General features: G+C 38.7%; 2 protein-coding genes and 1 long non-coding RNA gene across 12 annotated transcripts in view; 1 reads left to right on the top strand and 2 right to left on the bottom strand.

The window, feature by feature from the left end:
• The window catches only part of CERS5 (ceramide synthase 5), a 39,748-nt gene extending 30,877 nt beyond the window's left edge, over positions 1–8,871 (bottom strand). Inside the window, exon 1 of one of the 3 annotated variants that reach the window (XM_077170880.1) lies at positions 8,573–8,869. In XM_077170880.1, coding sequence (XP_077026995.1) covers positions 8,573–8,769 — 197 coding nt within the window. In that variant the 5' untranslated portion in view covers positions 8,770–8,869. Of the gene's footprint in view, positions 1–8,572 lie in introns of all 3 variants that reach the window. The other 2 variants (XM_077170879.1, XM_077170881.1) reach the window with 2 other exon arrangements.
• Positions 8,322–25,775, top strand: part of LOC143691813 (uncharacterized) — a 72,726-nt gene continuing 55,272 nt past the window's right edge. For 3 of the 5 annotated variants that reach the window (XR_013179700.1, XR_013179699.1, XR_013179703.1), the window contains exons 1-3: positions 8,322–8,676; positions 10,107–10,185; positions 11,357–11,411. This is a non-coding gene — a long non-coding RNA (uncharacterized LOC143691813). Of the gene's footprint in view, positions 8,677–10,106; positions 10,186–11,356; positions 11,412–12,570; positions 12,667–25,775 lie in introns of those variants that run through there. The other 2 variants (XR_013179701.1, XR_013179702.1) reach the window with 2 other exon arrangements.
• Positions 13,643–25,775, bottom strand: part of LIMA1 (LIM domain and actin binding 1) — a 116,448-nt gene continuing 104,315 nt past the window's right edge. For all 4 annotated transcript variants that reach the window (XM_077170871.1, XM_077170868.1, XM_077170870.1 and 1 more), the window contains exons 9-11: positions 24,063–24,172; positions 17,337–17,470; positions 13,643–15,914 (exon numbers count right to left, since the gene is read on the bottom strand). In XM_077170871.1, the coding sequence (XP_077026986.1) occupies positions 14,915–15,914; positions 17,337–17,470; positions 24,063–24,172 (1,244 nt within the window). In that variant the 3' untranslated portion in view covers positions 13,643–14,914. The remainder of the gene's footprint in view (positions 15,915–17,336; positions 17,471–24,062; positions 24,173–25,775) is intronic.

Consider the following 25,775-nt stretch of genomic DNA (forward strand, 5'->3'; position numbering starts at 1 on the left):
TGAATAACAGTTTCATTCAAGACCCCTGAAACTGTTTCTCTCCAAATTCCAACTGTGACCTTAGAAATGTTCCTGACATCATTCACTTTATCTAGCTCCTTGACTTCACTACAAATCTACCATGGGAAACCTTAGTAGATGAAGAAAAAGGAATATGGAAACTGCCCAGGAAAAAATTATCAAACCTGAAACAAGAACTGAGACTTGATAGATAGAGGCCAAAAAAACTACCATCACAGATGTTTTATTTATGGAATGTTTATAGGTTATATTTTCTGTAAATCCAAATGTTCTAATGCACTATAGGAGTTTTAACACTAAAGATAATTTATACCAAGGTAGTAATATGAAAACATGTAATTATCCATTCATTCATACACATATTAACCTTTTTAAAAATGAATGAGTGTCAGTGGCACAGTTCTTGCCTGCCATGCCAGAGACCAGGGTTTGATTCTTGGTGCCTCCCCATACCAAAAAAAATAAATAAAAAAAAGAATAAGTGATTATACAACTTACAGTATTTGCTTAAAGTAAAAACACACACAGCATAGGCCAAACAAGAAGTGGATTAAAGTAAAAGGTTAACAGAAAGCTCTTTTTTCAAGAAGTTTTCACTCTCCTTCATGGTCCAAGAAAATATTAGTGTTAGTAAGACACTAAGCCTATATTTTAGTTAACAACTGTAAAAGGAAATAGAGCCACCTTCTACAAACTCCCTTAATATCTTATGCATACACTTGTTAAAGTATATTTTAACCACTGGTTTTCTTGCCCCTTTTCCTGAGGGTAGAAACTATGAAAAAACTAACCCTATTTTCCTTCACACAGTTTAATATCTGGCATTAACTAAGCTCTCAGTAATTACTGAAGAATGAAGAGATGCACAAATGGGTAAAAACTTAATTCTCAACTAAAATGTGAAGTGTCTCAAGGAAATATGTCACCCTGAAGGGACGAAATTAAAAGTCAACTTTGTCCTCCTGGGTTATCAGATAACCTACGAGTTCTGTGTTTATCAAGCATAGGAGAAGCTCAATGATTTCTGGAGAATCAATAGAGATTCAAGTTAAACGATTTTTGTCTATAACCAGATTTTTCCCAAGAAGAATTAAACACAACCACAAAAATCTGATTTAGTTTTGAGACCTCTGTACCTATAAGTGAGACTTCTCACAAATGCTAACACTTCCCCAAAATTAAAGATGACAAGGAATATCCTTCTTTAAAAAAACAAAGCCCATAAACCTTAATTACAAAAGATATATAATAGAGGACAACTTATAAGGACTATGCAGCTTCTCATGTACATTTAACTACTTGACAAACTTGTTTGCTTTCAGATCATTAACTATTACACTGAGAAGATACATGCAGAGAAGAAAAACTACAGAGCAATGCTTGAATAGAAGGCACTTCAATGAAGATTACCCAAAACAGAATATAAGTTAACTAGTCATTTATATCATTCAGGGAATGATTTACATTTTAACATCCTATTTTAAAAAAAGATCTATTGTCATGCTGGTATGGTAGGCCATGACAAACTCTGGGATCTGTCCTGTAACGGCTTGTTGAAGAATGCCTTGAAAACTACTGCTTTTTTTTTTTCTCTTTGCTTTGTATATGTTATATTATACAATAAAAAAAGTTTAGAAAAAAAAAAGACCTATTGTCTAAAGTAAGGTCCGATATACTTGTGTCCCTTTTTTGGTCCTAAAAATGAAGTCAAATGTGAAGGTACATTAAAATTCTTTCTTCAGTTTTTAATATTATTTGCTTGAATCACTGCCATCAACGCTGTCCAGTAGAAATATAACATGAGCCACATATGTACTTTTAAATTTTCTAGTAGCCGTATTTTAAGAAGTAAAAAAGAAACAGCTGAAGCTAACTTCAATAATATATTGTTTAACCTGACACATTTAAAATATTGTCAGTATTTAGTCAATGTGAAAAATTAAAATATTTTATATATATATATATTTTTCTTTACTAAGTCTTTGAAATCTGGTGTGTATATTTCTCAATTCAAACTAGTCACAAGAAGCACATGTAGCTAGTGCTATCTACTAGACAGCACAGGTCTATATAATTCTGAGGGAATTCTTTCTATCTAGGAAAACTGCCTTGGACAGATTTTAAAAAATAGAAGTGGTTGTAGTTAACTACTCTGATTATGGTTAACACCTCAATTAACCCCTCTAAAGATAGAATAGGAGTGTATTCAAGTACAACAACCAGTGAATTCTTTAGAAGGCAGCTTTTACTTACCTAAAAATACCCCTGGAGAGTAAGTCAAAATGGGTACATCTCCCCCTTCCTACTTTATAAGGAGGCTAGATACATTTCACTTGCTGCCTCCCCTTCATTAACCTTTTCTTTACCCATCTAGGAGACCCTAGTTTTCTCAATCAGGAAGTGGCTAAAGCAAAAATATCTGACTTGTTTCTTTCCAGTGACAAATGTATTGTCTCCAGGGATAGAGGCAGGAACTTGACCTCAGGCATGACAGTATTCAGGGCTGTATGCAGAACATCAACACCCACTGTGCAGAAAAGGCTGGGAAAGTAGTTTTCCCAGAGAAGAGGAGGGACACAGACTTGTGACATCTGGAGTTTATTAAGAGGTGGGTTCTTAGATAAGGGCAGAGCCATATGGCCATCATTTCCAATCACTCTGCTGGATCTGAAAACCTGATTTAATTCTGTGATTTAAAATTCAATAACGACCAACAGAAAACCTTTAGGGATGTGGTGGAATGGGCTGTCTTCTCTTTCAGCCCATCAGCAGCCATGGTCGTTCTTCCCAAGGAGGACCAACTGGGCCACAATGCTGAGAGATAACACGGATCTGGGAGGTGGGCAGCAGGCCTGTTGGGAAGTGGGGGAGAACAGGGGTAAAAAGGCAGTATGCAGTAGGGGTAGCAAGAATCACAAGAGAAGATGAAATGAGTGGTTAAGAAATGCACATGAGAAAAATAAGTCACAACTATTGTTGCCAGTTACATGACAGGCCAGGAAGCGAATTTGTTCGGTTCTCAATGAGTGAGAATGTTACCGACCAGGCTCTTTTGACATCCCGGTGAATTAGCCCTGAAGTAATGAGAAGGACTGGCATAACAAATGAGCAGCAGCGAGGGCTCTTATCCACCTCGTATATAGTTTACAAAATAATTTTCTTCTGACAAGGTAAAGCTCCCATTGTATCACCAGATTCAAAATAAATGAGTCCTGACAGTGTGAATATTAAATCTCAAATTCCCACTTGATCCCAAGGAACACTGTGCTCAAGGGACTAGATACTAAGTTTCAAACAATTTCATCGTTAAGATACAGTTGAACACAGCAACAGTAGGGGTAAATAATGGGAGGAGGGACAAGAGTTAAGGGGAGGTTAAGATTTCCTATTTGGTGAGAGTGTGTTTATTGGTTATCTTTCTCTTGCGAACAATAAAATTATCAAAAATTGAGAGTGCTGATGGACTGCGGACTTTAGGCATTATACATGATGCCTAATGAATGCAAGTGGCTGAAAGCTGTATTGACTGAGAAGTAGATTGGCAAATGATGGCGGATACATATGATTGAATATTATGCTGCTACAAAAAGGAATGAAATTCTGAGGCATGCAACAATGTGATGCAGTTCTGTGGGACATTTGGTGTGGCAAAATAAGTCAGAAATGAACGAACAAGTATTGTATGGTCTTCTTTAGAAAATGCTTCAGGGGCCTAGACGGTAAACTCTTACAGCAGACACATTTAGTCTGGAGTGGTAATTATCATTTCTGGATTTTGAGAGGCCATTTTATATACCTATAACCTGATATTTAGAGATAAGAACGAAGTCGATCAGGTTGAGATTGAGTTAATTGAGAACTCAGGGGTAAGGAAGACCTTGTCTATATTCCAGAACTGCACCTACTCTTTGAGACCAAAGGAAGAAAGGTTTATTTTGTGTGGAACGTAAATTTTTTGTAGCACATAATCTAACACAACCTGTTTGGATAGCTCATTTAAACAACTGAAACACAGGGGGCCCAGAATAAGAATGAGGGCCTTTAATACAGTACAGTTTAATATAATGCCTGGATACATCCCAGAATATAGTAAGCAGATAATCAAAAAGTATTAGCAAAGTCCTTTGAGGATAGGAGAAAAACTATGGAACTATTAAACTTTACCATCAGCGAATCCCCTGATACTGTGTCAAACATTAGGGGCATCCGAATCAATAGGCCAAGCCCTTCATCTTAAGGCTTACTCTTGTGAAGCTTATGTAGGTAGCAGAGAAGCTTAGCCTACCTATAGGTATGCCAAAGAGTTACTTCTGAAGGACCTCTTTTGTTACTCAGATGTGGCCTCACTCTCTCTAAGCTCAACTCTGTACATGAAATCATTACCCTCCCCTCTATGTGACACATGACATCCAGGGGTGAAAATCTTCCTGGTGGTGTGGGAGATGACTCCCAGGGATGAGTCCTGCCATGGCACTGTGGGATCAACAATTCCATCCTGACCAAAAGGGAGAAAAGAAGTGTAACCAATAAACTATTAGTGGCTGAGAGAGTTCAAAGAGTCGAGAGGATACTCTGGAGGTCACTCTTATGCAAGCTTCAGTTAGACATTGCTACCTATCATAATTTGCCAAACTCCAACCAAAACCATCCCAGCCAATCCTAAAGAAAACATAGGGCAACATATAAGATTTTACAAAGGTTCTATGCACTGGAGTAACTTTCCAGAAACCTACAACCTCCAGATGGGTCCCTGGACCAGGTAAGTCCTGAAACCTAGAGGGTCCAGCCTCTCCAAAACATCAGCTAGTTCCATCTCCCTACCCCATATTAGTGACAGCCCCTTCCAACATGAAAAAGTTACAATGGCCATAACCCAAATACCCCTGCAGAGAAGGGTAGAAAGATCAAAGTGATGGAGTTATACAGAGAAGACATGATTTAACAAATGAACATGATTGCTGAATCATTAAATTGATATTTCTTTTAGTCTTCAGTATCTTAGAGCAGCTAGAAGTAAAAACCTAAAATTGTGGAATTGCAACCCATACCAAACTCTGAAATCTGTTCTACAACTTATTGTTGGGCTGTGCTTTGAAATTTATTGTTTTGTATATGTTATTTTTCACAAAAAAAGGGAAAAAACTCTATAGTAATGATAAAAAAAAATGTATTCCTTCTAGCCTCCTATATTCGGGAACAGCTAGAAGGAATAATCTGAGATGATGACATGGTAGCCCATGACAAGCTCTGGGATCTGCCCTGCAACTATTTGTTGAAGAGTGGTCTGAAAATTATTGCTTTTTTCATTCTTTGTTTTGTATATACGTTGCAAAAAAAGTAAAAAAAAAAAAAGTTAAAGTCAGATTCAGCAGACCTAGCTCGAACCACTCTTTTAATCTGGTCTCAATCAGCCACATAATATTTTAAAAAGTTAAAAAAAACAAAAACAAAAACAAATGGAGGCGTTTCTTATCTCTCTTTTGATAGGATATGGGGCAGATTCTCTGTGTGTGTATGTGTGTGTGTGTGTGTAGAAAGGTGCACAATACTCAAATGGTGAATGTGAACAGAAACAAAGGAATTATAGTTTTGCTTCTCTCAATCAAGCCAAACAGCTATTTTAGATAGAAGATCTAGATTCAGGGTTATTCATCTGGGCATCTGAGTAGATGAGGGCAGACTCTTCACAATCATTCAGTATTTACTGACTACATGCCACATTCAAGGCATTGTGCAAGATACAAGCCACAATGCCACTAGCCAGCAGATGCCCACAAAGGAAACCTCTATCTTTTGATAGGTAACAATCTCCTAACTGCAGTCTTTATTGAAATAAATAATTGCTAGATACCAACACTTTATTTAAGGTCAGGTGGCTTTTAAGACATCTCCAAACAGATGGGGCTGCAGTTCCCTCGGGAATATATATAGAAACTTCAAAATAAATGCTCAGTGTGGTTGATGAGAAGGAAGAGAAGGAGGAAAAAGGAAGACCAAATTATACATTCTGCATTTATTCTTTGGAAGATTCTTGAAACAAGACAGAGATAATTTACCAAGGGATATTTGGTAAAGATTATTTAAATATGTAGCAATAATTTAAACAAAAACACATAAAATACAAAATTCAAGTGAAACCCCCATTATATTTAATAGGAATAGAATAAATATGGATTTGTTCTGAAAATCCTAGAGTACCAGGAAACGGGAGGTTAAATCTAAATGCGTGAAAGAGGGTTTAAGGAACAGGAAAAGATGATCACATCATACATTGGAAAGAACACTGGACTGGGGAACATGATCTGGAGCCTTGTTCTAGCTCCTCCCCAGGTGAGTATGCAACCTCTGAAAAGCCAAGATGTCTCTAAACCTTAGTTTACTGTCTGTAAAAGGAGGAGGTTGGCATTCTAGCTCTTACAGTCTATGGTTACTACATGAATCTCTTCTAGAAACTAAACAGGGAGTATTTGAGAAAATGTAGGAAAAGATGACAACTGTACCAATATTTCTGGCACATCTTTTATTTTAAGAGTATCATCTATCCCTTTTATAGAAGACCAGCACAGCAAGAGAGAACTGGTAATCCAGCCTTCAATTTTATTACTAATTTAGGTAGTTGATCTTAAAAGAGACGCAAAATATCAAGACTGCTTCTAGGGTTGAACTTTCCCAACAGCAAACATGCCACACACAAGGTGACTGTTCTCACCAGCCAAGAAATACACTAGAATGCTTTCAGCTCAGCATTCCCATCCACCCCTACTTCCCTGACACTGGAGCACCATAGAAACGGTCAGATAGAATTCCCACAGGTAATGGATCCTTTTCCAGTGGGCCTGCCAGGGAATATATATGTCTTCAGCCATCTGCGGCAACCCCTTGGAAATCTGAAGAAATATGTAAGTTTACATGAAACAGATCTTCATAAGCAACAAATTATTTCTTTTCACCACTAATATGAGGAAATTTCCATATTGGTATATATTTCTGTAAAAAGCAGGGAGTCTTTTCCTAGGCAATGAACTTTCCTTTTTCTGTCTTGAATTGCATGTGTTTTGTTTTTTTTTTCTCACTACAGTGCCTTTCTCTTTTCAGTCCTCATATACAGATGCTAAGGTAGAGGATGCCTGGATCTAGTTTACTCCTGAGAGACAAATGATTAGCCCCTTCACCTTAGGAATACTAATAAAGTGACTATACTTAAATAATTGCAACACTATGTTCCTGAGGACCCAAAGAAGGCATTTAGATCTTTAGGTTCACTTGCTTCCATTAAAAGCATCTTAATTTTTGCATTTGAATGTGTTGGCAGAGCTCTTTGCTGACAATACCCAAACACCATGAATAAATATAACACACATTTCTTGAAAGATCTTTGTCAGGAATAACTAAATTAAAGAAGCAATCCAAAATAGATAATACTAATTTTTCAAAGAGTAGAATTATTTTATCTATAGCATATTCGCAAGCTAGAAAGGGAATTCCTGCATTACAGTCATTTCTGCTCTAGATAAAGGTAAAACAGATAAAAAATGTCAAAGTGTCACCTTCATAATCTGAGACCTATGCAGAAAGCAGTTTTCTTTCTTGGAGTCTGAGTAGACTTAAATGGCCCACAGCTGTAAGTCCATCTTATAAAATCACCACTTCCAGTCTTTAGTAAAGGTCTTTATCTTAGCAGATATGTCCCACTCACTCAAGGAAATGTAAAATCACTGTTCAACACAGCTGTGCTCTAATAAACTCTATGGCTTTCCATCCTTTTAAAATGACCACTCCTTTCATCTCAAACCTAAAGCCTGTTTTGCTGCTCGTCTGACACCCTTCCATATTCTGGAAGCCTCAGGCTCCACCACACCCCAAGCCTTCCAGATTTCTACTGTTTTCCGACTCTGGAGGAATTGTATTGAACTCTAAGACAGTACCTACTATATCTTTATCTATTATCTTCATTTTTCCCCCTAAACAAACGTCCTTGAGTTGACAAACCAAGGCTTGGGGCCTAGCTAATCCTGTTACCCTCAACTCGCAGAAACTAAAACGTCCTCCCAAATCCGGGATCCCCTGAACACATGCCTTTTGGTCGCAAAGTCTGGCTCTTGCGTTGACCCCCTCAGCCTCCACGGCTCCAACCAGTTCTGGTTACCCAAGTCCCTTCCTGTTCCCAGCTTCGGGGTCCCTGCCAGAGCGCGCACAACCTGTTTCTTCATCTCTAGAATCCTCGGAGGATGGGGAGAGGTTTATGAGCCACCTAACCACCCCCGTCAGCTCCAGCATCTAAGATTGAGCGGTCCCGGCGGGCCCCTCCACCGGACTCTTTTTCACTTGTTCACGCTCCAAACGCACTGTCTCTATCCAGGCTCCCAGACCTCAGCAGCCACCCTCAAAGCATCCTCCCCCAGGCGACCAAATTCCCCAGCCCCCTCCTTCCGGACTTTCCCTTCGGTTCTGCTTCCGGTCTCCCGCCTCTTTCCCGCGGCCGCTCCACCGCCCGTGACCCAGCCATCCCGGCCACCCCGGCCCTCCGCGCCGCCTCCTCACGGGCTCTCACCGCTCGAAGAGCAGCCTCACGGAGAATATGCCCGCCGCCAGCGGGAACACCGAGAGGATATGCCGGGCCCGCGGGTAGCCGTGGCCGTCAGCTGGCCCCTCCAGGTCAGCCCAGCTCACGTTCTGGGGCAGCCAGAAGCGCTCGCTCCACAACCAGCCCCATAGCAGGCCCAGGGCTCCCGCCACCGCTGTCGCCATCTTACGCCCGCCCCGCGGCCACCGCCGCCACAGCCTCAGCTGCAGCCAGGGCCAACGGAACACTCGAGCAGGCGGCCCCGGGGCGGAGCCGGGCCGGCGGCCTCCCCCTTCCGGCCCTTGCTAGTCCCCCGATTACCTCCGCCCGCCTCCATAGCGGGCCCGGCCTCCTCCCCGCCCACCTTCCTCTCTCCCGGCAGCGCCCGAGGTCGCCGCTCGGTGGGACCCAGACCCGCCGCGCCCTCTAGCCATGGCCACGCCCCGTCCCGTCCCGCTTTGCTCCAGACCCGGCCCCTTACTCCAAGGCCTCTAACTCTGTCCCCACTTTTTTTTGCTACCAGAGTGGGGCGCTTCCTCCATCCTCACCAGCTATTCCGGCCCTGGCCACAGCTCTCACTTCAGACTAATCACTCTTAAGGGGGCATTCTTATTCAGCTCAGACCTTTCGAATCTTCCCGCTCCGGGCCCCTCTCCCGTCGGAGCTAATTTCCCCATCTCAGCAGGTCCTGCCTACTACTCTCTTTCTCCCAGCATTTTCCTACCCTCACGCCCTTCCATGATCTCAATCCCCTTTCACTGTAAAGTGAAAACAGGAATACACCTCAGGAAAATATAAAGGCAAAAGAAAAAGGATGGCCAATGTTCAGGGAGGCTTACTATATGCCAGCTGCTCTACTGAGTCTTTTACACAGCTTATTTCATTTCATTCTATAGAGTTGATAGTCATCCCTATTTTATGGATGAGTAAACTGAGGTCCAGAGAAGTTGAGTACGAGTAATAAAGCTGGGCCTCTGAGCCAAAAGATACTTAAATTTCAGAATCCTGGACCTTTATCCTATAAACCACCTTAATTTTAGGTGTTCATATTTGAACACTAAACTCCTGTGAAGCTATGTAAACAAACAGGGAGGGGAACCTTGGACTAGGCACCTTCAAAAGGCCAACTTTATGTTCCCTTAGCTGGAATCCTGACCCCAGGACATTATGTGTTAAAACCTGGCTGCAAGGTTAATTACCCAAGACTAACTAGCAGGATCTGAACAAAGGTTAAAAGAACTTTATCTCTACATTTTGCCAAGGACAGATAAACTAAAAAGTAACTTTATAACTATTAAGGCATGCCTACAAAAGTGTTTCAGGGGAGAGAAGAGGAAGGAGGAAAAAGACAGCCATCTTAGGTATTTGAAAGGGTTTTGCTTTAGCTTAGTGGTTCTCAAACTATAGCCACCATAAGTATCATGTGGAGAGCTTGTTAACTCTCGCCCCCCCCCCCCCACCAGAGATTCTAATTCAGTAGGTTGGGGATGGGATTACTGAATTTGCATTTGTCATTTCAAAGGTTAGCATCTAACCACTGCTGTTGGTCTGAGAACCACTGCCTGAAGCCAGTTTCATCAGAACTCAGCAACAGCTTAATGGTAATTTAGCCTATATTCAAGATCCATTTTAAAAGTAAATTTTCCACTGATCCCATAGGATTTTTAAAAACTTTTTATTTAAAAGCAGTTTTATAGAGATATATTCACACATCATATAATCCACCCAAAGAATACAGTCAGTGGCTCACAATATCATCATATAGTTATGCATTCATCAACACAATCAATTTTAGAACATTTTCATCACTCCAAAAATAAATGAAGAAAGAACACCACAACACCCCATATCTCTTATCCCATTGTTTATTGATCTATTTTTGTCTTTATTACTCATCTGCCCATACACTGGACAAAGGGAGTGTTGGTCACAAGGTTTTCACAATCACACATCACACCATAAAAGCTATATAGTTATACAATCTTCTTCAAGAATCAAGGCTACAGTTTCAGGTCTTCTAACTATTCTAATACATTAGACACTACAAAGGAATAGCTATATATCGCATTTAAAAAACCTCCAGAATGACCTCTCAGCTCTTATATATCTTAGTTACTGAAACTTTGTTTCATTTCTTTTCCCCCTTTTGGTCAAGAAATCTTTCTCAATCCCAGGAAGTCATGTTCCACATTGCCAGGGAGATTTATATCCCCACATAGGGGAGAGGGTAATGAGTTTTTTTTACAGAGTTGGCTTAGAGAGAGAGGCCACATCTAGCAACAAAAGAGGTTCTCTGGTAGTGATTCTTAGGCATAATTGTAAAGAGGCTTAGCCTCTCCTTTGCAGGAATAAGTTTCATAAGGACAAGCCCCAAGATTGAGTGTTTGGCTTATTAAATTGGGGGTCCCTAATGCTTGAGAGAATATCAGGAATTCCCCCAGTGGGGAAGTTTTAAAATTTCTACTTTTTTTTCTCTGCCCAAATTACTCTGGGATGTGTAGGGATATCTAACCTGTACAAACCAGCAAGATCTCATTCCCTATTCTAGCTTCCACATAATTATGTTGTTTAAATAAACTGACTATACGAGTTAGTGTGTTACAAAAAATATAAATTTTGCATCAAATAAACATCTTTTCCTTTAGTCTCACACAGAAGTTGAAGTTTTAAAATACAGTCAATATCAACCTTTACTCTGTATTCTGATTTATCTTAGTCCTAACCAAATCCATTTCATTTATATCTCTAATTAAAGTCTGATCTCTTTTTCAGCTTCTTTAACAGTTGCTGTATGGAGTAATGCTGACTTTCAAAGCTGAAGAATGCTGTGAGTCTCAAGTATCACACAGATACCAAAGTTGTAGGGAACTATCAGGTTATACACAAAGAGCTCAGCATCTCAGAGCAGAGAAATAACAGTTAAAACTCAGCAATGTGCGTCTGCTATTAAGAATTTGCAATCTAGGAACCTTTACAATAAGCCTGATTGAACATTCTATACTCCTTAATCATTGATTACCCAATCTCTGTCCACTTTCTATTCCCTGATAACCTGTGCTCTGAAATTCAATGAGTTTGCTCATTGTATTTAGTCTATATTAGTGAGGCTTAACAATATTTGTCCTTTCGTTTCTGAGTTATTTCACTCAAATAATGCCCTCTAGGTTCATTCACAGTTTCATGCCTCACAACTTCATTCCTGCAGCCACTAAATATTCCATTGTATGCATACACCACCATTACCCTTCCATTTATCAATGTACTCTTAAGCCACCTCCTTCCATTGCAAATTGTGAATAATGTCACCATAAACACCAGTGTGCAAATGACCATTCCTATCCCAATTCAGTTTTTCTAAATATATACCTAATAATGGGGTTGCAGAATCATATGGCAACCCTATACTTAGCCTTCTGTGGAACCTACCACACTGCCCTATATAAAAGGGCTGCACCGATCTACTTCCCTACCAAAAGTGAATAGGTATAGCTCTCTCTCTACATCTTCTCCAGCACTTGTATTTTTGTTTATTTTTTAAACAGTTTTATTCACACACCATACAATTCATCCTAAGTTTACAGTGGCTCCTAGTATAATCACATAGTTATGCATTCATCACCACAATCTATATGAGAACATTTCCATTTCTTCCACAAAGAAAGAGGAAAAATAAATTAAATTTGATTTAATTTAAAAATTAGAAGGAGAGTCCCACAAGAATTTAAGTCAGAGACCCAAGGAATAAAGAACATTTTAACTTGGCATGTAGTAACCAGTGTACAATAATCTTGATCTCAGACCCTGTTCACAAATCTGTCTCTAGAAAAACAAATCTGTACAAATTTTATTACATTTTGGTTGTAAGAAAGCATATTGCTCCTGCAACTTGGTGCAGCTTTTATCTTGGGCAGGATCCCTGTAGCAGTCAGGATCCTCCTTGACCATTTCAAAGACCTAAGTGGCCCTTTTTTCTGCTTCACCAACAGAAAAAACTCACATCCTCTGCCACCATTGACATACAAAGTTTAATCAAGATTGGCTTCATTTAGAGAGCAAAGAAAGAATAAACAATTAACACTTTTTGCATGGCTTCAGGTTTATTTTAGAAGATTTAGTGTTCTCTGGTCATTCTCTTAAGGATATCCCTTTCTTTATATTGATTATGGCACTACTATTTATTTCTCTTCTCTGTACCTATGATGTCTATCTTAGTTTTTGAGAGGTAAAGAAAAGGGTTCTTCTAAGGGTATTCTCAATTCCCAAGTACCTGATATACGGTGACATACTCAATTGATACCCATAAATCCTAGGCACAGACATCCAATTTTTTTTGTAAGAAGTCAGTGCATTTAATGAGTATTGTGTTGGTGAGTTAGAATGGCAAAAAGTGAGTAACACAGAGTAACTGAACTCAAGCTGGATTGGATATTTATGAATGTCAGCAGGGGTTTCTGGATCAACTGTTCAATGAGCAGGGATTTCTAAATTACTTCAACCTGTGGTGGGCAAAAGAGCAGCTGTGGTGTCCTTCCATCCACTCAGAAGTCCAAGCAAGGCCTTGGAACACACACTGACCCTCAAAACACAACTCATGACTCAAAAAGCATGACTATCTGGAAGGAAATACATCCCCTTACCCTACCACTAAAAAGAAAAGGAAAAGAAAAGAGCCTTAACAACTGGGGCAGCTGCCTCTTCAGACAAGGAAATCAAGCAACAAAACTGGAAATTCCAATTAGAATGCTAAGCATAATTGTAAGGTGAATTATTAAATGTTGAGTAAAATAACAATAAAAGTCACCACTGAATTTTGAATTGATAAAACAGTTCATTTTGAATGTACACACATTCTCTTCCCAAGTTGCTTTCAATTTTCCAAAGGTTTGTCTTCCAGAAGGATGAAAGGCCAAGAGAAGCCCAACACTACCACCTAGTGGTCAGATGTATTAACGGTGCTGCTCTTTACCTAAATTTAATAGTACCATTTGCATTTTATTCCCAGACAGCTAAGGGGACTGTAACAATGCAATAAAGAATGAAAAAGGAACCACTGAAAAGTTCAAATGTAAATTAAAACTTTATTGAATAAAAATGTTTCAGATTAAGCAAGACCTTAAGAAAGCAGAATATTTTACATCTCTAAAAAATATTAGAGCAAAATTTCTATAAAAGCAATACAAAGAAAAGTCTATCCATTAAACTGCCTCTCCCTACCGCACAATCAATTTAGAACATCAATTATGTACAATAAATGTACTTAAGTTTATAATGTTCGAAAGCCTTAATATTAGAAAACCATCCCAAGAAAAAGGCTTATAGCTGGTTTAATTTCACCTTGGGAATATTGTCTGCCATAAAAATCAATACATTTCAGAGCTGATAAGTACTTAAAAACTGGTGTCTCATAAAAGGGACATCAGAAGTGGATAACAGAGTTTGGGGGGTGGCTAAGCACAAGTGGTTTAAGGCAGTTCTGTCTGCTATTACACCATTAAACTCCTTACTTTGTTTGAACATGGAGCATAATGAACAGCAATCTAAAAGGTCTGATAAATATATTGCAGCTTAATTATTAGAAGCACAGCTACCACCAGAATAATCACTGAGGGTTTAGTCAACTCATTGGCAAATTTGGAAGGCAGTGGATCTCCCCAAACACCAAAGCATGTGGTTCTTCAATTTCCTCAACAGGTGCTCTGAAAAGCTGGCTGTGTTATACCTCAATAATCCAGTTCAGGGTATGGTTTAGAGAGCAGGATACAAAGCAATAAATTCCCCCTATATATCAGAGTAAGAAAATTAACCTAAAATTTTTTTTAAAAGACTAAATATTTTATCTCTTAGCAGATGAATACTAAACAATTAAATTGGAACTCAATAAAAGATATACAAACTGTGCCCTTTATACTAAAGTGCATTTAGTCATAATGTTTAGGCCCCTAAATCCCTTCAGAATGTTCCCTAAATCCTCAATAGTATTTGAAGTAACAGTGTACTACTAATTATCTATCTACTTTAACATAACCTTATTTGGATCCTGACTGTATCAGTTGGACTGTATCCCACCTGGTATTTATAACACCTTAAAGTACTTTATGCATTATCATCATTGTTAAAATGGAGAGTTTAAGTGATATTGTCTCTAGCATTTAGATTTGGTTCATTGAAGTTGTAGTATGGGATTTTTTCGAAGCAGGAATTCTTTTCCAAAGGTACTTCCACATAAATTACAGTCCATGCTAATATGCTTTTTTATGTGTATCACTTTGATAAAGGGCAACGGCTCACTAACACTAACACCAATTTAAGGCCAAGCACCATTGCAGTTTGTCATTCCTCATCCTCATCTTCATCGTAATACCGATTTCTCTTTATCTGTTCTTCCACAGACAGCTCTTTGACCACTTCGCCTTCCCAGAATCCCCCATCCTGGGATTTCTGATCCTGAGTAGTGAATTCTATAGTGGAGGTCTTGTCTACAAAGTTGGACCAGTTTGGAGACTTGGGTTCTAGCTGTTTGATGAGGTTTCCATCATCTTCATCTAAGTTTGCACCATTTTCTACAAGATTCTCACTCCCCATCTCAAAATTATGAACTTCCTTGTTTCTTCTCCCTCCCTCTCCTCCTCTAGATTCCTTGTTTTGCCAGGTTATTTTTCCCACACTCGCACTCTTCTCTGAAGCATTGGCATTTTCCACTTGTTTCCTTTCTGATGCTATTACTTCTACAAACTCCCCACTTTGCTCAGACATGCTCCAGCCTTTCCTGATAGGTGGAGACAAGTGTTTTGGGCTCTTGACAGAAGTGGTTCGAAATGAAGCTGCTACAGTGAATGGACGGCTTCTTTCCTTCAGTGAAGAAGATCGTCTTAGCTTCTTCAGATCCAGATCCACATCCTCAGGAGCTTCAGATTTGCTGATTTCATCCTCAGGAGGCCATTTGGGCTTGGACACTTTGAGCCCTTCTTCCAAGGCACTTACTGAACTACCAAGTTCAGTTGGGGGTGGCCAGGCGATCCTCAGCTTCTTGGTTTCTGCTGGCTTGTCTTCTTTCTCCCGCTGAGAGGAGGCCTTGGCTTCCATACTTGCAGCCAGCACACCCACCTTGGCAATGGGGGCATCTTCTACCCCTGGGCTCTGAGGGGACTCTTCTGCATTTGAAATCTGGGCTGGTTTCTCCAAAGTCTCTTCATTTTCATTTTTGCTTGCCCACAGATCCTTGTATGGTTTGTGCCCAAAGCCTTCATCATAATTGCCTTTAGATTTAAAGAGTTGATTGAAGTGAGGCTTGCAATAGATTCTCCCATGCAAAGATGCATATGTTCCTAGACTGCCATTCAAAGAAAAAGAACATAAAGTTAGCAATCTGCATACTCTTATTTATACCAGCAGACTAATATCTGGCAAATCCAGTATTTTTAGAAGATGCTAAGTGAGAAAAATATATTTAAAAGCACATCAAGCACCAAATTCTCAACTCCCTTTAAGCAAATTTATTTTATTATCCTTACGTAAAATGGCTCATCAATTATGAGCCTTCACAAGTTATCCTTCTACTTAGTATATGATCCCTATTTTCACCCTCTTCTGCCAAAACTGTTAAGAAAATTACTTCTAGGAAGTCTTCCCTAGGTGATTCTACCTAGCTCTGATGACTCATACATTTCCTCAATATTTAAAGCATAATTACTTATAATAATAGCCCTTTGTGAATAGTTTGAAGTTTTTCCTCCTAGTTTTTTCTCTTTGTGTTATAATTTTAAAGTATACTCTACAAGAATATGTATCATGCTCTGCAAATGGCTGGTACTCAATAAATGCTACTGGCCAAATAAAATTAAGCAATGGTTAGAATGGTAAGTACTCTCTGGGAAGTAAGTCTACCCTAATGTCAGTGTTGGACAGGCCTTTAGGAGATTTGGTGTCTCTGGCAGTGTAACAAATTTTAAAGGGGTGGTATAAAAACTATAGCATTTCCACATAAGAAATATAAACATTCAGAAACTTAACGTGTGCTTTGGAGAAAATATTAATATAATGGACAGAAAATTACTAGAAGTTACAGAAGTTTGAAAATTGTCTAGCAAAACTATCTAACACTGGAAGTAGTAGTAGTGAGGTATCCACTACAGATTGTCTTTCAAGAATTTTTTGGAAGGGATGCCTACTCTGGAAGGAAAGCTGGAGGGAGTGACATCTTGGTTACTTTTTTTTTTCTAAGACTATGATTAAAATGAATTAGTATAGAATATTTCCCTTAGTTTGTCACATTTATATTTATGCTTTAAGTTACTTGGAAGAAGTGATAAATAATTATAATTATTTTCTCAGAAATAAAATGAAGCATTACAGAAAACTGCATGCCTTTCAGTGGGGCTATTAATTTATTATTACTATTTATACAGTGGTTAGGACATTTTGAAGTAAGGACATGGACAAGTAATCTCTTGAGGTTTCTTAGTTTTATGATTCTATGATATCAACATTAGGTCACAGGAGGTTTTACTTGCAATCTATATTATTTAAGCTTCAGTCCTAACATACAAATGAATATATCAACCTACCAAGAAGTTCCAAATATCACTATCATTTGATGCAAAGTACTTGTCACAAAATGGTGCTTTTCATTTTTTTTCAAGAGCCTTCAACAGCACACTATTAGCACAATAGCTTTCAGTACCAGTGCAATGAAAGCCAAGACTCCCTTCGGAGGTCCAATGATAGAGAGATGGCTTGATTTGGTCTGGTTTACCTAAGTTTGTTGTTGCAATAGGAACAACGGAAGCAGCTGATGTGAAACACCTGCTGATTGGCCAAGAGACGCTCCATTGGGTAGACCGTCTTCTGACATTCCACACAGGTCTCTCTTGCCAGTGCCTGAAACTTCTAGAAAAAGGAAGAGAACAACTTTAACTTAGCATAGGCAGTGATGAGTTAATACTCTGCGAGATGGGCCCTAGGATTTACTTTGTAGTCTAATGTGTCCCTTGCTGGTCTGTTAATTCTCACAGGTTCACTAAGCCTGCTACAATTCTATCAGCAGACTCTTTAAAGCCAAGAGGCTCTCCTGTGTTCCTTTCTCAAAATGTATGGCTGCCCTAGTGTAGCAGCCACCGAGGACAGGTGGAACTAGAACTGGATTTCAGAGACTGGCTTAGACAAGCCACCACACATTCACAAAAGAAATGCACATAAAATATTGGGAAGCCAGGAGGGGAAAACTAAGAGAAAATATCATCACACACTAAATAAAAGGTTAAGTCAAGTGCCAAGTAAAAGCAGGACAGACTATAATAAGAACAGATTGTAAAGGGGATATTTTTCAAGGAGCAGAAGATCATTTGACTTTTGGAAGCAGGAAAAGGCATTTTAATAAAGCATCTTTTATTCCTCTTTGCATTTTAAAATTTGATTTGCTCAATCAACTAGGCAAATTATTTTTAAAGGAATAAAAATTTACACACAAATGAACAATTTCTAAGAGACAGAAACTATTTTATTAGGACTCCAGAAAGAAGCACAAGCCCAATAAAGCTATAGATTCTATACTATTTTAAAAATCAATGGAGAATAAAATTAATGCAATGGGGAGTGGGAATCATAATAGGCTTGGAATTCATGAACAGTTTGTAAATTGTGAATAAGGGTGGGCTTAGCTTTTCTACAGGTTAAACCCAATCCTAAAGAACATAAAATACTTAATATGAAAGCCAGAACTCCAAAGATATTATTATAAGCCTTTACATGATGAAAAATGATTATATGCTTACCAAAGGGGATAGGGAAAGGAGGGACTGGTGAGGGAGGAAGGATTTTCTAGGTGTTAGTGAGTAACCTTTGACTTGCCCCAACATAAACACCTCAACCAAGAGATTCAGGAAGCAGCTTAAGTTAGGGTGGCCAGGAAGCTCTCATCTCTGCTGCCAAACCACTGTGAGCTCTCCTCAGAAACATATGGCAGTAAATAATGTAAATTTGTCCCAAGGCCCAGAACCTGAACAGTTAAGCCTAAAATAATCCAGGTTATGGGCAAGACGGAATTTTGATTTAAAAAAAAAAAAGACATAAAAAATTCAGACTGCTATTTCCCTTGTCACATGAATGACTAGGAAGTAAAACAAAAAATAGAAACAGCTTTCCAACTAGAATTGGGCAGGAAATGAGAGAGAAAATGAGAATAAAATGGAAGTTAAGGAACAGATCTATAAAAGGGAGTTCAATAAAATTAGTGGTAAACCAAATAGCACCCAAGAGATTTAAGAATGAAGGAGTAGAATTGAGTGGAAATGACTAGCTTATAAACCCCCTTCATTCTAGGGATAGAGTAATAAGAAAAATTTAAAGAAGGAAAGACCACAGGCTAAAACTTGGTTTACCAAACATATAAGGGAGATACGTTATGAACTACTATGCTAAATGTCATTGTATTGTATATCGTTGGAAGTAATTAAGGCATTATTTGGAGCTTAAAATTCTTTTTTTAAAAGTATGGACACTTCTAACAAAATAGGACTTACATGGAGATGTCTTTGCATAGCTTTAATTAGGTTTTCTTTAAAAGACTGGGGTCTTATCTAGCAAGGAGAGACATTAAAATGCAGAATCAAATTGGATATACTAGTACAATTGAAGCCATTGCAGAGAGCCTATACAATTTGCATAATTCCATGAAAGTAATAGGACAAATGCATGTATTTATCAGAATAAAAACTTTTTTTCAGCCTCAGAGCAGATTCTGTATTTTTAACATTTGAAATAGACTTAGGAGAGTAAGTATTCATTATAGTCAGTGAAGACAGAGCAGGAGACAGAAATTTCACATATATAAGAGGAAGTGGATATTATTTTGCTAAAGGGGAATGGAGGGATACAGAGAGTATCTCCCCTACAAACATACAAAGAGAACACATGGTAGAAGAAAAGTGCAGCCCAGTGAATAGAAAGGAGAACCTGAGAGAAAGCTAAAAGTTGAGCTCACGTTAGGAGGAAAGTGGAAGGCAGGAGCAGAAATTAGGTACCGGGAGCAGGAAGCAGAAGCTGGAAGAGACAAACAGGAACCTTCAATGAATACACAGCATTTGGTGCACCTTGGAGTGCTTTACTGCAGCTCAGAAACTGAGTGATAGACTCAGACCCAAGATCACATTTCTTTCTTTTTGTCAAGTAAGTGTTAATCATGGTAATATCAGCCTCACTCATACCTACCTGAGGCTCGTATCCCAGCTCAGGAGACAGAGTTCTTATAAGCCTGTTCCCACACAACGAGTGTCTCATTCTTTAGTGTCTTACTACCTCCCACAACTGACCCACAAGGGCTCTCTATATGGCACCTTTGCCCACACAAGTGAAAAGTCATTCCTCCTCCTTAACAACAAATTAATAGACTGCTAGCTCAAACAACTGACTAACAAACCACTAGCTTGTAACTAGCCAGACTACTAGATTCCCATTCTTTTCTCACATAAGTCCCTTTCAGCATTATTTAAGATTTCTACAGCAGCTGCCCAAGGGTCCCTGTGGTTTCATAAAGACGAGATCCCAGCATGGCAATATGCCAAGACATGGCGGCTGTGGTTGTGCCTTCCCTTTATTTTCTATCCTGGGCTCTCAGCCATTTTTCTGTAATTGCTCCTATGTCTATTCAGACAACAGGAAGCATAGTCAGTGCCCAAAAATCTTACCATTATGGTAGGCCTGGCATACATCCTGCTCATGCCTTCAAGGCATGGCACAGTCATGTTTAAACCACTGCCAATATTACAATGTTAGACACTTTTTTATCTTTATATTTTTTTAGTAAATGTTTTTCCACCCACCCCTCATTTTTCACATGTAGAAACTAAAGACGCCTTATCAAAGTTCACACTTTTGGTAGCAGAATCAGGATTAAAACTCAGAACTGCTGATTCCTAAACCAATAGTCTAACATTTCAACAATGTTACATTTCCACAACTAAAGGAAACTTTGGAGAACAGAGCAGATGCTAGCCCAAATGAAAATAATCTCCCTATAGCACTTTGAATAAACTACATTCTTCACTTGATTTCAAATTAAAATGTGTAGAAAACATCTTCAGGATAGTCAGGAAAGAATGAAGTAATATATAAATAACTGATGTTCATAAACAATGTCATGTTTTCCCCATATGAGGGATATTACAGGATCGCAGTTGATCAGTGTCTACTTAAAGCTATTTTTCCAATAAATTTGTATGGCTTCATCTACATTCTTACACCCTATATTCTTACATATATTTTTTAGTCTAATGAAGTCTCTAGTGGGGATGTGTATATATGAGGGCCTGCAACAGGCAGTGAAGTTAACTAGCCCTTGGACAGAGTATAATTAATAGAAAATTCTGTATTGATATCAGGTTCCCATTCCTCAAAATGACCACAAATCCTTTTCATCCTCTCCTTCCAGTGTGTGCAAAATATCTAGTTAATAAAACTGAAATTCTTTCCCATTCGATAAATGGTTGCGCCGGCTCTGTAAAGCCTTTGCTGTGCCCCTAGCTTGCTGTGAAACTGTTTTTGTAAGTATTTTGGGGAATATTCAAATCTTAAATAGAATGCTCTTTACAGAGAGGAAAGGTTAGTGCTCTGGGGAAGCAGTGATAACGTAGATAGTGAAAAAAAGATTCTAGATGCTCTTCTAACACAATTCTGATAGCTTTGCAAAACACCATAAAATCTCCCACCTTGTTCTTAGCAGGAGGGACAGCTGGTAGGACACAGAGAGGAACGCTGCAAGGCCTATCTTCTGTGCTTTTGGCCCTGTTTTCTCTCTACATCCATCAGCAGGACCAGCCTAAGGAAGGCTGGGACTGGGCTGGCCTGGACAGTTGGGGCAAACGGGTTCTCCCTAGGGCCAGTGACATCTCCTTGTCTTCTTCTCTCCTCTCTTCCCCTCTGGGAACATTTAGGGGATGACTTCTTTTGAACATTAAGAAATAGTTTAAGAGACCACTGAGTCTCTTAAAGTAGAAGATTCCTGACCCTTCCCATGGGTTTACTGAGCTCTGTTCCAGAACAGCAACTTTCTGAGATTGAACACTAACCAGACAGCTCAGTTGATGAGACCTGCTACTAATGAAGCTGAAGTTACAGGTTCAAAATATATAAAATTCTTAAAGACTGGTGTTTTTCATGTTTATTTATTACTTTATTCAGCTAAAATTTGAAATAAATTGTCTCTACTTCAGATGCCCTATTTTCAGTAATAAACAGACACTAGAGAGCAGTTTTTTTCCAGGAAGTATGGGACCCAAACAAGGACTGTTTATTCTTAGTGGTATATATGTAATTTTCCAACGTTGAGAAGCAACTTTTATTGTGGGGTCTATAGCATGAGACCCAGTTATGCCAGCAGGCCTTACAATGAACATGAACTAAAGTATCTATACATTTGCCTGCAGAATATAAAGGGAAACTACAAGGAAGAGAAAATACAATTGCCGTTTAATAAAGGTGGCAATGTGACTCGGTCCTACCCTGGCTCTGCACACCACGACCCTTTAGGTTTTGGATCTCAGGCACAAACATAAGGAGCTCAGACAGTTTACTCCAGTCTTATGTTCAAAATTTGAGATGTGTGCCTTGTAGGCAGGCCTGTCTTCCTTCCACTGCTGAGTGACCAGGGCCAAAGAATTAAGTGTGGGCCTGGGGCAGGTCTCCCTTCTCTGGGATCCCAGGAAAGACCTAAGTGAGGTGCTTTCCTTGGCACAACCTCTTTCACAGCACAGGCTCTGGATTTTATCTGACTCAGGAGGGACCTCAAGGGTCCAATCCGGTACTGGGAGGTCTAGCGCCTAGCAGTTAAAAGGAACTCAAATATACCAAGAATAGATTTTAGTTTTTAGATTAGCCACAGAAATTCCCAGGCCCCTCAGTCACATAGAATCCATGCTGCCAGGTTAGGGCTGGTGTTGGAAAGGAAATTATTTTCCATGGCATTTGCTACTTTGTTGGACTCCTAATGTGGAGATGTGGAAAAAGAAAGCACAGAGGATTGACGCATGAGGAGATCTTCAAGGCCAGAAAGAACAGAGGGTCATGTTGAACACATGTGCAGATTTAATGATTTTAACTCGGTTCTTTCTCCTTCTGCCACTTCTCTCTTTGCTACTTTCCTCATCCTTTTGCTCCTTTTTAATGAACCTATTCTCCTTATAGCTCTCAGCTTCCTTTAAAATATTCATGTTTATCCTCTCTCCCCTTTTTAATCCACATTTTAAATCTTGAATTGTTCCCTTTCCACCTTTTGTTTCAAGCGTTCATTTACATTCTCTTCTCTTCATCATTTTGTGCCCTAAACTTTTTTTTAATTGTATAATATAACATACAACAAAGGAAAGACAGAGAAAAACAATAGTTTTCAAAGCACTCTTCAATGAGTAGTTACAAGACGAATCCCAGAGTCTGTCATGGCCACCACACCATCATCTCAGACCTCTCCCTCCAACTGACCCAGAATACAGGATGTACCCTAAACTTTAATCAAAGGACCTACTGTGCATACAGTTGAATGATATAAGCATGACAGATATGTGCATGAGGTTGTGGTAGCACAAACAGTCTTAAAACTAATCCTACCCTTTGAATTTTTCTCAAAAACCCAAAATTTTAAACAATACATGATTACTTTGTAGGGCACCAGAGGAGAAAGACACTAAAGCAGTGTGGGTACGTTTGATTATTAATCCAAACAGGTAAATTAACACTGGTAAACACTCAAATAACAAGTTAGTTAAGGAGCCTAAAATAAATTTTGGTCTTTTTTTCGTTACTTTTTTGTTTACTTCTATGGAAGAATATGATGCCCATAAAAAGGGAAAAGTGTGCCTTAAAAAATGGGGAATAGAATGGGATCATAGATTGAGCAGCCTGGTAAAATTTTCTTAGAATATAAAAAATTTGTACATTCTTGAAAATTTAATATTATACTCTAGTACAAGTGTTCTTGAATGCCTTTTTTTTTTTTTTTTTTTTTTACAGAAAATGGGCTTGCCAACCACCATGCTGATGGAATCATTCTTATTTAAATATGCTGACAACCAATCAGGTTGTAGCCAAGTCCTTCAGAACAGGGAGTCACTAGGTGACAATGCAAATCTTTCTCTAATGGGCTGATTTTAGGTTAGCAGATTTCTTGGGCCTCTTTCACCCATTCACAGATTTATGACCTTGGAGATTTTTCAAAATATGAAACTTCAGGTTATTTTCTTTAACTTTTGACTTTCTTAAAACCTTACTGACTTTTCCAGATTTCAAGTAAGAGACATCAGTGAGCTTCCCCTCTAATGACACAAGCAGCAACAAGATTTCCAGGGCAAGTAACCTGCTGAAGTGTGCCTTTATTTGGCACTGTCATTTCCAGGAAAGCAAAAGTAGTTAATAAAAAGAAACTAATAAAAGGTACAATTAACTCTACTAGTAAACCAATGACTAAAGGCTCAGAGATAAATTGCTATCATACCTTCACTGCTTTGGGTGGAGAACTTTCAGAAAAGCCGGAGGCTCTGGCATCTGGACTTAGCTGCTTGGGATGGACAGGCTGCTGGACCTCACTCTTAACCTGGGAGTTACCTGGTTGAGTTATGAAAGGATAGATGTCATACGAAGTTTCAGATAAGGTTCTTCCAAAAGCAAGTTCCATGATGACAGGTCCTTTCAACACCAGGAAATTAGAATACTGAGAGTATTCGAATCCTAAAAGCTAAAAACTCTTTAGGATTCTGTCAATCCTTTCACAAATTAAGTTCTCAGCTAGAAGGCTTTCTCACCTTTTGCCACACACAAAGGGAATCCAAACTACCCTGTGTAAAGACCTTTCTGCCCTGCAGCAATTGTCTTTTTTTTTTTTTTTTTTAAGGCTGTTAATAAATATATTAGGATGTCTTTTTGGTAGTTAGCACTCCCTATCACTCCTTCTTGGGGTACTACAGCTGACATTAGGAAAGTGGGGGAATGTGAGGGCAGGCATTTCATAACACGCACGCACGTGCGTGCGTGTGTGTGTGTGTGTGTGCATGTGTGTGTATGCGCACGCCATTTTACACTTTTTGGTCAGTCCTAAAGCAGGTATCCATGGATGAAGATTATGGGAAAGGGCTCCATGAAGTTTCCTTCATAATCATTGAAATGCCATTTGCATTCATCCTATGGAACTCAGAAAAGTCATAGACACAGTCATTGAGGAAACATGAAAGAATTTCTTAAGATCTAGAGTTGCATCAACAAAGTATTAAAAGATGAAAGCTTATTTTTAAAAAAATGTTTTGGAAATCTAGTCAAAATTCAGATTCTAGTCCAAGCAAAATGATTGCAAAAGGAATGTTCTTAGATTCAAACAGGCAAGAATTTTTCTTCTGAAATTTAAAAAATTGGGTTTATTAGCGATCTGTTTAACTCATATTTTTATTTTACTTATAGATTGAAGTGTCTAGTAAAAGAATTAGCCTGGGAGAAGCTAGAAATCCAATATATCTTCTAAACAATACACTGAAAATCAGAATAGAAAATGGACATGGTAAAGTAAAAAACAAACATTTTTGTCTTTGGGAGAGGTGAGGCTCAGAATGACTCCAAAATAGAATGAAAAAGTAACAAAATTCAGCACAAATTGTTTCCATGGAAAATTCCTAGAACCTGACTAGGAGGTAGACTATGCATTTAAATGAGTAGGGAAAAGATATTTTTAAACGGTTACTCAAATACCAATACTTTATCCATAAATGAGCAGAATCTTTCTTGGCTAAACTTTCAATAAAATTAAACTTTGAAATTACTTTATATGAGTTGAACTCTGAAAGAATTTGGTACCAAAAAGCAGGATAAGTTCAATGAGAGGAGTATCAAAAGTATTCAGTTTGCCCCAAGTTAATCATATTTAATTTAATTATCTTTTCCCTAAGTCATAAAATGTGTGAAGGGTATTCAAAACTGTGTGATGGCTTTTTTTCCCCCTCTCTCTGAGTAGAACCCCGGCAGTTGGCAAGGACAAGCACCTTACAAAAGGTGGCAAAAAAAGAGGCAAGAAGAAAGTGGTTGATCCATTTTCTAAGAAAGACTGGTATGATGTAAAGGCACCAGCAATGTTTAATATAAGAAATAATGTTAGTTACAAGGACTCAAGGAACCAAAATTGTATCTGATGGCCTTTTATGGATCATGTTTTTGAAGTGAGCCT

Source organism: Tamandua tetradactyla, chromosome 7 (assembly GCF_023851605.1).
Source record: "Tamandua tetradactyla isolate mTamTet1 chromosome 7, mTamTet1.pri, whole genome shotgun sequence".
NCBI classification, from domain to species: domain Eukaryota; kingdom Metazoa; phylum Chordata; class Mammalia; order Pilosa; family Myrmecophagidae; genus Tamandua; species Tamandua tetradactyla.